This window comes from Empidonax traillii, unplaced genomic scaffold (assembly GCF_003031625.1).
Source record: "Empidonax traillii isolate 1590-97213 ecotype Southwest subspecies unplaced genomic scaffold, ASM303162v1 scaffold106:size2091409, whole genome shotgun sequence".
NCBI classification, from domain to species: domain Eukaryota; kingdom Metazoa; phylum Chordata; class Aves; order Passeriformes; family Tyrannidae; genus Empidonax; species Empidonax traillii.
In genome coordinates, this window is record NW_020955299.1 from 817,631 (window position 1) to 831,032 (window position 13,402).

At 49.2% G+C, this 13,402-nt stretch overlaps 1 protein-coding gene across 1 annotated transcript; it reads left to right on the plus strand.

Annotated features, from left to right (window-relative positions):
- The first annotated feature begins 8,141 nt into the window (after positions 1-8,141).
- On the plus strand, positions 8,142-13,396 carry SPSB1 (splA/ryanodine receptor domain and SOCS box containing 1). Its single transcript, XM_027882480.1, has 2 exons — positions 8,142-9,298; positions 12,888-13,396. Exons 1-2 carry the CDS (start codon positions 8,605-8,607, stop codon positions 13,013-13,015), a joined length of 822 nt encoding a protein of 273 aa, XP_027738281.1. The 5' UTR covers positions 8,142-8,604; the 3' UTR covers positions 13,016-13,396.
- The last annotated feature ends 6 nt before the right edge of the window (positions 13,397-13,402 follow it).

The following is a 13,402-nucleotide window of genomic DNA, read 5'->3' on the forward strand; positions in this document are numbered from 1 at the left end:
TACTGTTAGCAGTGTTTGTGACATCTTTAAATGAAAAGAGGAAGGAGACAGTAGCTGAGCAACCTTAATATTAAAATAGCTCAAACTGCAAGTGGTTTTCCTGACAGAAGGAATCCTGCTGAATTCAGTGTGTCTCCTGACAGAGTATACTGTGTTGCTTTGAGGAGCAGGGATTGATATCCTCACAATCTGCTGTGTGCTTTATAATTTCAAGGCATCTGTTTGAGAAAATGCTGCTCTGCAGGTCTGTAATACCCAAATCAGTGATTTGAGTACAGTAAGGGCTCAGTTCACGTTCTCATGCAGGTATTGGGACTTGGTTTGTGACTTCTTCCAGCTCTTGCTGGGCTCCTTGTGTTCATGGAGGTGTTGTGATTGCCTCACTGTGCCCACTGGAAGCAGCAGAACAGCCGTCCTGGAAACTAAACCAGCACTTGGCAGCAGTTGGGATGCCATGGTCTTACTCTTCAGCTGAAACGGAGGCTGACCTGCCACGAGGTGGGAGAAGACAGCACAGGAGGCAGCTGGAAAGTCTCTTTGCTCTGCCCTGCTGTCAGCTAGGAAGGAGACAGAAGGGGAGTTTTGGTAGGTGACTGCTGAGAACATCGATTTCTTTTAATGCAGCTGCTGCCAGCATGAAACCACAGTGATTCATGGACTGTTTTTTAGGGGAAAGCAGTGCTTTGTTACCAAACCCTTTGTCCTGATGGCTTGTGGTGTTGGCCAATCTCGCAGTCGTAGCCAAAAAAGTGCTTTTGATACGGGAGTGGAAACTCTGGGCAGAGGTAGAAATGTCAGACTTTGTTCTTTCCACCCACTGCTCCCCTCCCCATCTCCTGATTATCAGACAAAACTAATGAATCCGGAATGAGGGGTGGACAGTGGGCAGCGTAGGCTGCAAATTAATAAGCAGGGAACTAATGAAAAGCAGGGAGTTCCTGTGCGAGAGGGTGGCTTGTTACGGATTATGTGGGGTTCTTTAATGCAAATAGTTCTGAACATAAACACTATTTAAAATTTATGGTGGCTTAATTGCAGAGGAAATGCCTTTCTAAATGCAGCCTATCAAATGGCTCCAGTGCTGGAGGGAAGGAGGGAAAAACCTTAGGCAAGCATGGCAGCTTGGCCAGGTCTTTTGAGTGCTGCTTGGTTATAAAATTGGGGGGGTTTTGTATCTGTAATGTAATTGTAATTTGTAATCTGCCAAGCAGAGATTTCAACCTCATGGGGTCGTGAGGCTTCCTCTGGAGGCAGTGCTTGTTTACATGCAGAGTCTTGATAAAATATGGAAAAATCAGTTGAAGGTGGTTGGACAGGTGCAAAGGTGTAAGGAAGGGGAACCTCTGGACACGTGGAGAAAAGGCTGTGTGTGACCCTTCTCCTTGCTACTTAAGTGAGTTATTTCCTGTGGCAATTAATCTGCAGACAGGTCCTGGAGGCACCTCTTGACTGCATGTAATGAAATTGGAACTGTGAAAAAACTGTGCCCTTTGCAGTTGGTGTATCTGTGCTGGCCTAGCTGTTTTTTCTCCGTGGAATAAGCTCCCCCAAGACACCAGAGCTCTTTTCTTCTGATGGCAAAGAGTGCACTGAAGCAACCTGGGAGCAGCCTTTCATAGTTATATTAGTCTTCATTTCAGTACAAACAAACTGCATCCCCCAAAAATGGATCCTTGACATAAGCAATGAGGAAAAGCATCACCTGTCTGATGGATCTAGCCTGGAAATGGTACCAGGAGCTAAAAAAAAAAATGCCACTGCCAAATATGACCAAGTGAGATGAAACCTGGTAAGAGGGAGTTTCAGCTTACCTGGTTTGCAGGATATTTGATCTGGTGCTGCTGTGTTCCCTGAATGGGTGTGTGCTGCAGCCTGCAGAGAACCTGCCATGCTGGTGGAACGTGTAGCTGGAGTGTTAGAGCCTCAGAGCTGCCCAAACCAGCGCCCCAGCTGTAAACAGCTTGTCCTCCAGAAAGGCTGTGCTGTGGTGGTGTGCTCAGCACTCTGAGTGGGGATAGGGCTCTACATAAGGGCACAGAAATTGCAATGACTTACCGGTGTTTCTCCAGGCTCTGCAGTGGCTGGTGTGTGCCCCTGCTGTCACATCTCCCTGGACCTTCTCCCAGGAAGGGAACAATGTGGATCTCTCTTCCTGTAGCACCGTGTACAGGTGTGGTCTCAGCTCAGACCTGACTGCCAAGCCACAGCTGTTCTGCTCTGTCCTCCCAACAAAAATCTGCCTGGAGTTCAGACCTGTGGCACAAAGCTGACCTTGACACATCTGATGAGCAGCAGCAGCGTGTCCCCACTGTAACCTCTCCACAGCTTTGGCACTGGAAATGAGGGATGTCTGCAATTTCCTGTGTGTCTGGGTAACTTGGGATCCCCAGGTAAATGGTTACCCTGAGAGGTGACCTGACTGACACCTCAGCATGTGACACCTTCTGGCACCAGGTGTGATTTGGATGCTGAATTCTACCTGGAACCCAAGCTCATCAGGTCATCCTTCTAGGTAACAGCTGCCTGTAAGTGCTTGCTAGAATACAGAGCTTAAAGTTGCTTCTGGAAAACAGCACTTCACCAGTTGGCTACAAGCAGATATTCCAGACCAGCAGGAAGTTGGAGAGGAGCAAAGGGGAGAGGTGTAGGGATGGTCAGTGCTGCAGCTGCAGATGTGGGACATGGGAAGGGACTCTGGCTAAATTTCTCAGTGCTTAGCTGAGATGCAGAGCTGTCAGTTCAATGTGGGATGGCAAACTCAGGGTCCTATCTTGCCTGATGGTGGGGGAAAGCTTTAGTTGCTGGATTTCTGGCCAGTTCATCAGCTGCTACTCAGTGTGGGTACTTTACCATGGCCATGGCCAGTTTAGCAGCCATTCTTGTGCTGTGTAATGCTGCTGTTGAGGATGTGTGTTCAGGGTAAATTTCTGTTGTACAAGCACAGCAAACTGCTTAATTCCTTTTTAACATCTGTGTGTTCCCCTACCAGTAAATGAACCGTTTCTAGCCAGTCTTATTGTCCTGGCTTGCTTTGTGAAGGCCACAGACCATGAGTAAGTGTGGAAAGGAAGTGGACACACCAGACAGGATAAGAAGCAACTGTGCTGCTGGTAATGCAGTAGTAATTGTTTAACCTGCACAGCTTCCTAGTGCTGCTGTCCTCAGAATACCCAGGACAGGGCGTCCCCAAGGTAGTGCTGGAAAAGGTACAAAAGAGCTGCTTTAGAGTACTGGGCTAAGTGGGTTTGACCATAGGGAGCTCAACTAACAGTGCTTCATGCCAAGAACAGAATGGCTGCAGGCAAATGGCTGCAATCTGCCTCTGAGAAGCTATTTTAAAGAGCCTTGGTTTGTGCCTGGTCTCTAACACGCAGCTGACATTCATGAGCTGCCTTACACGGAGCTGTAAAGAGCCTAATGACCTTTACAACATCCCCTGAACTTCCTCCATGAGGAAAACCAGCCCTAAGTTGGGAGTTTTTTTTCATTGAAAGGGCTGCCTTAGTTTCTCTGAACCAAAATTGCCATTTATAATTATCCTTCAATAGAAGATCTCAGGCAGGAACTTGGGGAACTCCTTTTGTCTGGGTTGCTTCCATCATTACAGGTGCTTTGCAAAGTAACCTCTCCTGGTTTTTAGTGGTGTTTTCTGCTAGATTATGCAGCACTGCAGTGAGCAGGAACTGCCTGGGTAGGTGGACAGGTGGAAATTTGCTTAAGTTTGACCAAGCTTAGTTGAGGATGGGTCACGGTTGTTACTTCAGATTTTAATTGACTCAGATGTGCTCCTTTGAGTAACTTCAGTGCTTTGTCTTAGAGAACCAGACACTGGAGAAATGGTGTTAAAGGGCATCTTGCCTTCAGCCTGGCAAAAATAGCTAGAGAACTTCAGCAGAAACTGTCTGAATCATCCCAAGGAGAGGAAGGATGGAGAGCTGGATTCACAGACAAGCTGATTCTCAGTGGTTGCAAGTCCTGGCAGTGCTGAATGATGACATGCTCTTGGCTTCCTCGGGCAGAAGCCTTTTCTGGTGTGTCTGGGGGTGGACTGGCTGCCTCGTGTATGACGGAGCAGAGTCCTTGGTGCCTGCTCAGTAGGTGAATGAGGCTGTTTGCTCAGCAAGGTGGTGGTTAGCTTCGTAGTCCAGGCAAGTCGAGCATTGCCGAACCAAAGTGACTTGTTCTCCCCATCCCTGCCATATCTCGAGCACAGTAACTTGTCAGGGGCCTCTTACTCTGCTGGAGGATTTTCCTGTGTGCTGTTTGCTGGGACATGGGCCACCTTGTCTTCATTCTTGCTCACCCAACCTGCGGTGACCTCAGTTTCACTTTCCTGCAGAGGCCACACAGCCCTGCCAGCACCTCAACCTGCCCAGCCCAACTGCTCCTGCTCCTCAGGAGGTGGGGCTGAGCAAGTTGCCCCTGTGGCAACTTTCTCCACGTGGGGCAAGGCAGCAGTGAGGCAGCCAGTGCTGTGCAGCAAGGGTTGCCTGCCCAGTCCTGATCTCAGCAAACTTGCAACACTCAAAGGCGCTCGAACCGTGTTGTTGGGGCAGTTGTTCCTGTCATCTGTCCCGTAGCTGCTTGGGCTCTGCCAACACAGCACTGCAAAACTTCTTCAGCAGCACAGGTGAGCTTTTTTTCCCCCCAAGGTTTAATCAGTATTTAATGGGGTGGGAAGGGTGTTGAAGCCAGAAGGGTGGTGAAGTGATTGCATCAGCACTGGAAAGGGGGTGTCACAGCCCTCCTGGGACCAGGTTCTGCAGTGGGCAGAAATGCATGCTTGCAAGTAGGCTGCTGTGTTTGTGGTGCCAAAAACCAACAGCAAGCAGGGAAAATCGAGTGTCCTGGTTCTTTGGGGCTAAAGTTTGAATGCTGTCAGGGGCACGTGAGTCTTCATCCCTCTTCATGCTGGTTAAGAGGTGTTGTAGCATTGCTGATGCATCTTGGTTTCTGTGATACAGAAGGTCTGCGGGATCGAGGGATCTGTTCTCAGCCCCATCCAGGGGGGAAGGGGAAATCCCTTTCTTTCTAAGGAAGGGTCTTTGTGGGCACTTTCTGGCATACTAGTTGTGCACATATCTGCCTTCTGGTCAGCAAACCAGGAGTAGTGTGGTTTATTGGCTTGCAGGATGAACATTCAACCCAAGAAAATGAACCAGGTTTACTTCATGCTCTTCTAGTAAAATCATGGGAACATGAGCAAAACCACAGTGGGGTTTTGTGTTTTTTTTTGGTCTCATTTGTTAGTACTATCTGGGATCCTTTAATTCAACTTCTAAAGCTGTAAGCAAGTAAATCACCATGGGTAGAATATCTTTTCTCCTGAGGTGTGTTCCAGGCTGGAAATCTTTAGGGTAGGGCTCTGATTCATTGCCTGTAGAGCACCCAGAGCCTGTTAGGTGTTTAAAGGTCTGGCCTCTTATCTGTAGAAGTACACTTAATTAATATTATGTGGAGGAAATAAAGCCACAGTAAACTGACTTGAATAAAAAGACTTAAAGTAAGACTGGATCAGGAATCAAGGAGCTTGAGACCCTTCAAGTGTTCTTGTTATTGATGCTCCAGACAGGTGTCTGTAGGTGTTGAGCTGCAGAGCAAGGGAGGAGCCATGAGGAGCCTTGGGTTTGCTGAGCTGAAGAGAGAAGTTGGATGCCAACCCTGCTGTGTCATATACAATATTTTCCTCGAAGACTTGTGTTCTCCCTGTCCAACAGCGGGGACTTTGCCTTGCATTGAGATGTCTTTCTGTCTCCCTGCCTTGATCTATTTTCAGCAAGCAGTTGTTTTGAAATCTGGCATATCTTTCTTGTATGGCAAACTGCCTGCTCGCTCTGAGCAGCGAGATCGAGGGGAGGTCTAATTCTCACTGGAAACAGCAGGGAATGCTTTTCTCTGAGACACTCTTATAATTTCATTCCAAAGCTTTTAAGCCCAGAAGGTTAACAATAGAGCTGAAAAAAAGCATGGGAGCAGAACTGAGCATCATGGGGGGATGAGCTTGTGTTTTGTGAAGTGGAGCAGAGTTGCAGCAAGCCTGAGCTGTTGATAAGAGAGATAAAAGCACTTTCAGTGTTTAGATTTGTACTTAAACCTGTAACAGTTCAAAGGTTTTGAAGCAGCCCATTCCCTCGCGTATCTTCTCATTTATGGCTGGCTGTGTCTCCTATCGAGCTGCCCAGGGCATTAATCCATTAATTTGAGAGGATAAGCTCTTCTGTATCTCTCCTGCTGCAGGAAAATGCCTGTATTGTCTTGTGCATGAAGAGGCTTTTCCTTTTAAAAAATTAGGGTGTAATTGTGCTTCCTGACTGCAGGGCAAGGTGCCACCCTGCAGTTCCAGACCGGGCTAGTGCCAGGAGCGGCAGCAGAGCCAGCTGTGAGCAGGAGTTACTGCCTTGCCCTAATAAGGAGCCATGTTGCACTTAAATCTTGGCGTATGGTGCTCAGTGTCTGACCTGCTCTCACTCTAATCAACCCCTTTGTTCCAACCCTTTTTCTTTCTTTCCTCTTTTCCCTTTTTTCTGGCCATTGTCTTTCGTCTGGTGTTAACAGTCTGCCTGGGAAAGAGTCGTAACTAATGGAAGTGATGAGTGGTGCTTGTGTGCAGAAAAGCTGCTTCCCCTGCAGAGCCAAGCAGGCAGTGGAGGGTGTCCTGTGCTTCAGAAGTCCCTACTGTCTTTCACTGGGGTGATTCCCTTTCTGGTGCATCGGCCTTGAGAGAAATATGATGAAGCTTGTGTTGGCAAAAGGCAAAAAGTCACGATGAACGAGGCATTGTTTTGCTAATGAAGAGCACAATTGTATTCTCTTGCTTCTCTGGAGTGTTTTGTGCCTCGAAGAGCTCTGCACCAAGTACTCCTGCAGTCTGGCAGTCTGCTTTGTTTTGGTTCTTGCTTCCTATGCTGTGTTCTCACATGCACTGCACAGGAAGTCTCTGCCTCTCCTCCTTCTGCCAATGTTTTGTTCCTTTATCCTAATCAAAATTCCAGCAGCTGAATTTGCCTCTGGACTTCCATGTGTACTTTAGCCAGTCCCTTGTTGGGACAGCCTTTGCCCTTATGCCACAGGCCTGGGCAATGCCAGGTGGTTCACCTGGTGCTTTCTGTGGAGCAAAACCACGACACATCCAGGCACCTCCATCCCTCTGTTGATTTTGCTGTTACTTGCTTATCTTCAGCTGTTGACCAGCTGGCTCATGTGGTTCAGGATTTGTTTTGATGTTGGGGATGGTATTTATTTAAGTTGCAGGATGTCTTGGTTATCTTAGCAGCTGATAACATGACTGGACCCTGTTTAAATGGCATCTTCTCTCTGCCAGTGCCAAACATCTGAGGTTCCTGGATAGTCTGAAATAGCTGTTCTGCAGCCTGTGTGTTGGGGGGTGACTTTTAAAGAACTTCAGGCCTTTTCCTCTCCCATCCTTGAAAAAAAAGGAGGGAAGGAAAGGAAAAGTCTTGTCTCTTGTTACTTAGGAATTAAGATTTAGCTCACTGTTCAAGTGACATACCTTAGATTAGTGGTAAAAACCTGTAGGGAAGCTGCTGAATTGAACATACAGGGGCCTTCAACCTACATGAGCCTCCCCTGTCACCTTCTAGCTGAAGCCTTGCTGCTGATGTCCAGTAATCTTATTTTTAAACCAGATCTGATTCATGCTCTTATTTTGCATGCCAGATGAGGTCCTTGGTTGTGAGTAAGTGTTGTGACTGTAGCTGGCAGGAGTGCTGCATGATTGCCTCACTTCAGGAAATGTTAAAATAACACTTTTTTTTCTTAGAAAGCTCGTTTGCTCCCCTCCCACTTCTAATTCTCCTAATAGCTGCCCCCAGTTTGGCAGCTGCCTTACAGAGGGTTGTTTGTGTTGCTGAGTGAGAGCAGAGACACTTCAGTGGATGCAGTGCTGGAGGAGAGGTACACAAAGTGAGCTAGTATCTCTAGCCAAGCTGGCTTAAATGTTTTAGAAGGTTTCTCTGAAATCTGGAAGGAGAACTGCTAAACTGTGAGAAGAATCTCGCTCCTCCCCCTTGGACTCTGCGACTCAAGTGGGGGATTTTTTTTCCCTCTTGGAGAGGAGCAGCTGCCCCAACCGAAGCTGCTCCTTTGAGACAAACCACACAGCAGGTTTTTATCTGCTCCCTGGCTGCAGTGCCTCAGTGGGGCCGAGAGCACCAGGAGCTGCTGGAATGAGTGTCCCCCAAGGACGGACCCTGCAGGTTTTGTCTGCTGTTTCGGGCTTGCAGTCAGGCCTCCAAGGTACTCGGCAAAGCTTCAGCGGGCTTGAAGAGAGTTATCTCCTCAACCCCGTGTCGGTGGCTGCTCTGTGCTTTGCCAGGCTATCCGTGGAGCCCTTTCTTGCTGGTGGAAAGGCAGGACAGGGTGTTGGGATAAACAGATGAGTGCTGCGCTCTGTAAATGCGGCACGCAAGGCTGCGTGCGCTAATGTTTAACTTGCCTCCTGTTTTTCTTTCCACCCGTTAGGCAATCCTGAGTGGTGCACATCTTGACAGAGTCTCCTAGCGACCTTTTCTGCGGGGCTGAATGACAGCAGAAGCTGCCAGGTGAACCCGATGAGCCTGTGAAGAGGTGAGACCAGGACACACCATGGGTCAGAAGGTCACAGGTGGGATAAAGACTGTGGATATGAGGGACCCTGTGTATAGGCCGTTGAAACAGGAGCTCCAAGGACTCGACTACAGCAAACCCACGCGGCTGGACTTGCTGCTGGACATGCCTCCCGTGTCCTACGAGGTGCAGCTGCTGCACTCGTGGAACAACGACGACCGCTCGCTGAACGTGTTCGTGAAGGAGGACGACAAGCTCATATTTCACCGGCATCCGGTGGCCCAGAGCACGGACGCCATCAGGGGCAAGGTGGGGTACACGCGGGGGCTGCACGTGTGGCAGATCACGTGGGCCATGCGGCAGCGGGGCACCCACGCCGTGGTGGGGGTGGCCACGGCGGACGCCCCCCTGCACTCGGTGGGCTACACGACCCTGGTGGGGAACAACCACGAGTCGTGGGGCTGGGACCTGGGCCGCAACAGGCTCTACCACGACGGCAAGAACCAGCCCAGCAAAACCTACCCCGCCTTCCTGGAGCCGGACGAGACTTTCATCGTGCCCGACTCCTTCCTGGTGGTCCTGGACATGGATGATGGGACGCTGAGCTTCATTGTCGATGGGCAGTACATGGGGGTGGCGTTTCGAGGACTCAAAGGGAAGAAGCTGTACCCGGTGGTGAGCGCAGTGTGGGGACACTGTGAGATACGGATGTGCTACTTGAACGGACTCGACCGTGAGTATCACTCTTGTGTTTGTTCTGGCTGCTCAAATCAGCTGCTGCTGCTTCAGTGCAGGCTCACTGGGAGGGCCTGGGGAGGGGCTCCATCCTTCTGGGGAGGTGAGGACTTCATGTCAGCAGGAGGGTTGCTGGATACAGCTCTGAATCCTTAGTGGCTCACCCAGGCAGTTTGGCTGTGCACGTGTACCCAGGCACTGCAGGGTTTGAGTGGGAGAGTGTGGTGGGGGAAGGTGCTGCCAGTTGTCTGACTAGAGGTGGCAAACCTTTCTGTATTTCAGCCAAAGCACCAGCAAATGTTCTTGTGACAGTTGCATTATTTGCAGTGTAATCCTGGTGTCTTTTTAGAGAAAATGGTCTGAGACAGTCCCCTTCCTTAAATGGATAATGAAGGGACTGTTAAAATCCCTTTCAGGCAAGACTGGGAAAATCTGTCCCTAGCTAAGAAAATGGGAATGTCTCATCTTTCAAAAAAGTAGCTCACTTCTCTGCTGCTTTCAGAGCAGGGTGTGCTCATTTCTAGCAGGGGGCTGGATATTGTAGTCAGCCCAGCTTGCATGCCAGGCCTTTTACTAACAGGCACATCAATCTCTAGCTAAGCTTAGTAATAAATTTGGCTGTCCAAATGTGCTAAAGTCTGTTATCTCTCATAGTCAGAAGCTCCCATGGGGCCAGACTGTGACTCAGTCCTCTGGGTAGGGTGGAGGAGAGAGGTGAAGGAAGTGGATTAAAATCTGGATTTATACTGCTGGTGAAATAAATTTGGCAGAATTGATATGAAGAACAGTGTTTCCCCTACATTCCAGAACAGTGTCTGCCCAAAGGCTGTAGCATACTGGGCTCCTTTACTTGTGCTTAAGAGGTGTCCTAATGCTGGGCCAGCACTGGCAAACCCTGGCACTGCTGGCATGAGGTACAACAGAGCTGCCACCAGGCACCAGAAAAACTGAGCTGTCAGAATAACCAGGAGAGCCCTGCAAAGGGATGGCAGCAAGATCCACAAGTGCTTTGAGAAATACATTGCATCTCATCAAGAGCAAGTAGAGAGCTCTTGGCAGAGCACTTTCTTACCAAAAGAAAAGCCCAGATCCTCCTGCCCCAACAGTTTACAGAATGGCAGCAGCTCCAGGAACCAGGTTTTGCTGAAGGGTCAAAGCCAAAACCTGCAGCTCCCCTCAAAGCCAGCAAGGCTGTGGAATTGCTGGAGCAGAGCTGCACTTAGCAAGGAAATGGCCACCTCCAGGATTGGATGGGTTGTAAATGTGCTCTCAGCATAGGAGTGAATTGTGGGCACAGGGCCAGGAATGACGGGATGCTATTTTGGCACTGATAGAAAGAAGGTGTCTGGCTCTAACCACTTCTGAGCATTCAATAGCAACACTGTCCAGTGATTGTAGTGCCTGTGAATGGAAGGAGGTCAGATATGTGCGTGCTTTCTCTTTGGGTCTCCCGTCAGACTGGGTTATCAGCACAAACTAGATGAGGATAAAGTTCTTGTTCTTAATCTCTGTGGAAGATCCTCTCCTTTTAAGGCCCTTAAACTGAAATGTATTTGTTATGTTAATGTCTGTAGGCTTGGAAGGTCAGGCCCCTCGTCCCCTGGGATGCTGGCTAGACAATGCCCCTGTCCCAGCTATCTCCACACAGCGCAGGCGGAATTGGGGCAGACTTTGAATGCAGAGTGTTTGTACCCCAGTGGTTTAAGAATAGGCTGCTTTGGGAAGTGCCAAAGGAGCGCTGCCAGGAATGGGCCTCCCTGGCAGTGCCACAGAGGTGCAGTCTGGCTGCAGGGAGCTGTCCCTGTGGAAGAGGCAGCGTGAATCCTGAAGTGGGGCAGGAGCAGGGCTTGCAGCCAGGGCTTCCCTGGGACACAGAACACGTGTGGTAAATGGTGGGGCTTTGGGAAACATCAGCACTGCCCTGACACATCCGTGTGCTCCCCACCCAGCTGTCAGTGCAGGAGAGGTGTGCATATAGAGGCATGATTATGAGTAACTAATGATCAGGAGTAACTAATGCACAACTGATAGGAAAAACCATTTCACTGCAGCTTCCCCTGGAAGGAGGTGATAGCTTGGGATCCACAGCAGGGACAGAGGGGAAACAGAGCACTGGTTCAGCTCTGTCTGTGAACATGAGGGGGAGGCAGACCAATTCAAGCCTGTGTTTCCTGACTTTGTTACCAAGTCTCTCCTCAGCTAACAAACTCTCCCTCTCATAGACTTTTTGCCAAAACTGGGATAAAGATTATTTTTTCCCCCTTCTCATTGGAAGTGTTTTCTGCATGGAGCAGTGTGGCTGTTAATTTTTTTCCAAAGTAGAATCAGGAGTGACCTGATGAGAGGCCACTGATAACACCCTTCTATTTGAGATTTTCAATGTTACCTTTGAACCTGGAAGGAAGGTGCTTGTAGCCACGTTACTGATGGAATGAATTCTGATTAAAAAAAAAATGCAGTAACATGACCATGCTCAGAGAAAGTGAGCTTTCTCTGTCCCTCATCTGTTTCAAAAGCTGTATGAACAGTGAGAGTAATTTTGCATGCAGTAGTAGAAGCTATAGCTCTTGGTATCTGTCAAAGCTCCTGACAACTGCAGCTTCTCAACCAAACTCATTCCACGCCTCTGGGTGCTTTTAGGTCTGTGTTCAGCCCAAGAGGTCTGTAAAGGAAGCTTTCCAAGGGTGCAGGCAGAGCCCCCAGGCTGTTAGAAGGACATCCAATTCTCTGCTTTGGGATGTCTTTTGTGTTTTCTCTTGGGGGAGGAGAAACCCCTTAGGCTGGAGCAGCATGTTGGGTAAAGGTGAGCTTTGACAGACTCAGCAGCAGGAGCTGTGAGTAACTAATGTGGATCTTCCCCTCTGTGCAGCTGTGATGTGTTTGTTAGCTCTGGCTTTGACCTTAGTCCCCTCTAAGTTGTGAATGACTCCTCAACAGCAAAGGGCCCCATGTGCCATTCCTGAAAAACTTGTATTATCTTGTTCAGTGCTTTAAGTACAGGATGCAAAAAAAAGATAGCCAAAGGCTTGTATCCTTCCCAGGTTTGTGACACAGGAGGGAATCCTCTAGTGGAAAATGTCACAATACAAGTGGTGACACGAAGCTTTGACAGATGGCTTTGTTTTTCCTGGGAACTATGTGATATAAATGAAGGGGGCTGACAGCTGTTATCCTATATATGAGACAAATCATGGTGCCTTCTGGGTACCCAGACCACGTGATGCTCTCAGGCTGCTGCAGCCTTTTCCTTCAGTGACTCTTACAAAAGTTTTTTTTGGGTACTGCAGTAAGAGGCACAAGCTGTGTTCTGACTTGAGTGAATGGTGTTGCAGAGGGGTAACTTGGGGATTCTGGTGGGTTTTTTGTTCACACCTGTATGGCTTAAGTAACGTCCACAAACATCGTGCTCTGCCGGTGTATTTGAGTTGAAGTTGTTGATATGTGGATGCTGAAGGGTTTGGGTCCTGCAGACGTGCCAGGCATTCACTCTTCTCGCTCAGTCTCTTCTGGGGGGTTTTTTAGAACCAGCAAACTGAACGTGTGTCTTGCAGGTTGAGGTGCTGATGTCTCGGCTTCTCTCTCCCCAGCTGAACCACTGCCTTTGATGGACTTGTGTCGGCGAGCTGTGAGGCTCGCTCTGGGCAAGGAGAGACTGACTGAGATCCCCACGCTGCCCCTGCCAGCCTCCCTCAAGAGTTACCTGCTCTACCAATGACCTTGGTGTCCGGGGACAGAGAGCTGGAACCAAGGCAACGCGTCGGAGCTGACCCGCCGAGCAACGGGCTCTCCACCCTCGTGTCATCGCTACTGTTGGGACTCCTCGGCCAAAGTATTCCTGCCACTGCTTCAGCCTCCGTGTGCCCTTACTGGGCAAGCTCCCAAGTAATCCTTGTTTCACAGCTGAGTGTTTTGTTCTTTGGAAGTCACTTGCCCCAGCGCACTTACAGAAGCTCTGTGCTTCCCTGCTTCTCCTGAGGAAAGCTGTGCTTTGTCCTTTGGGTTCAAGGGCCTAGGAGGGAATGATTTGTTTGTACCAGCTAAGGGGAAGGACATGATCTGGGGGAAAGGGAAGGCATTAGGAGTGGAAAGGTTAAGACTGGGT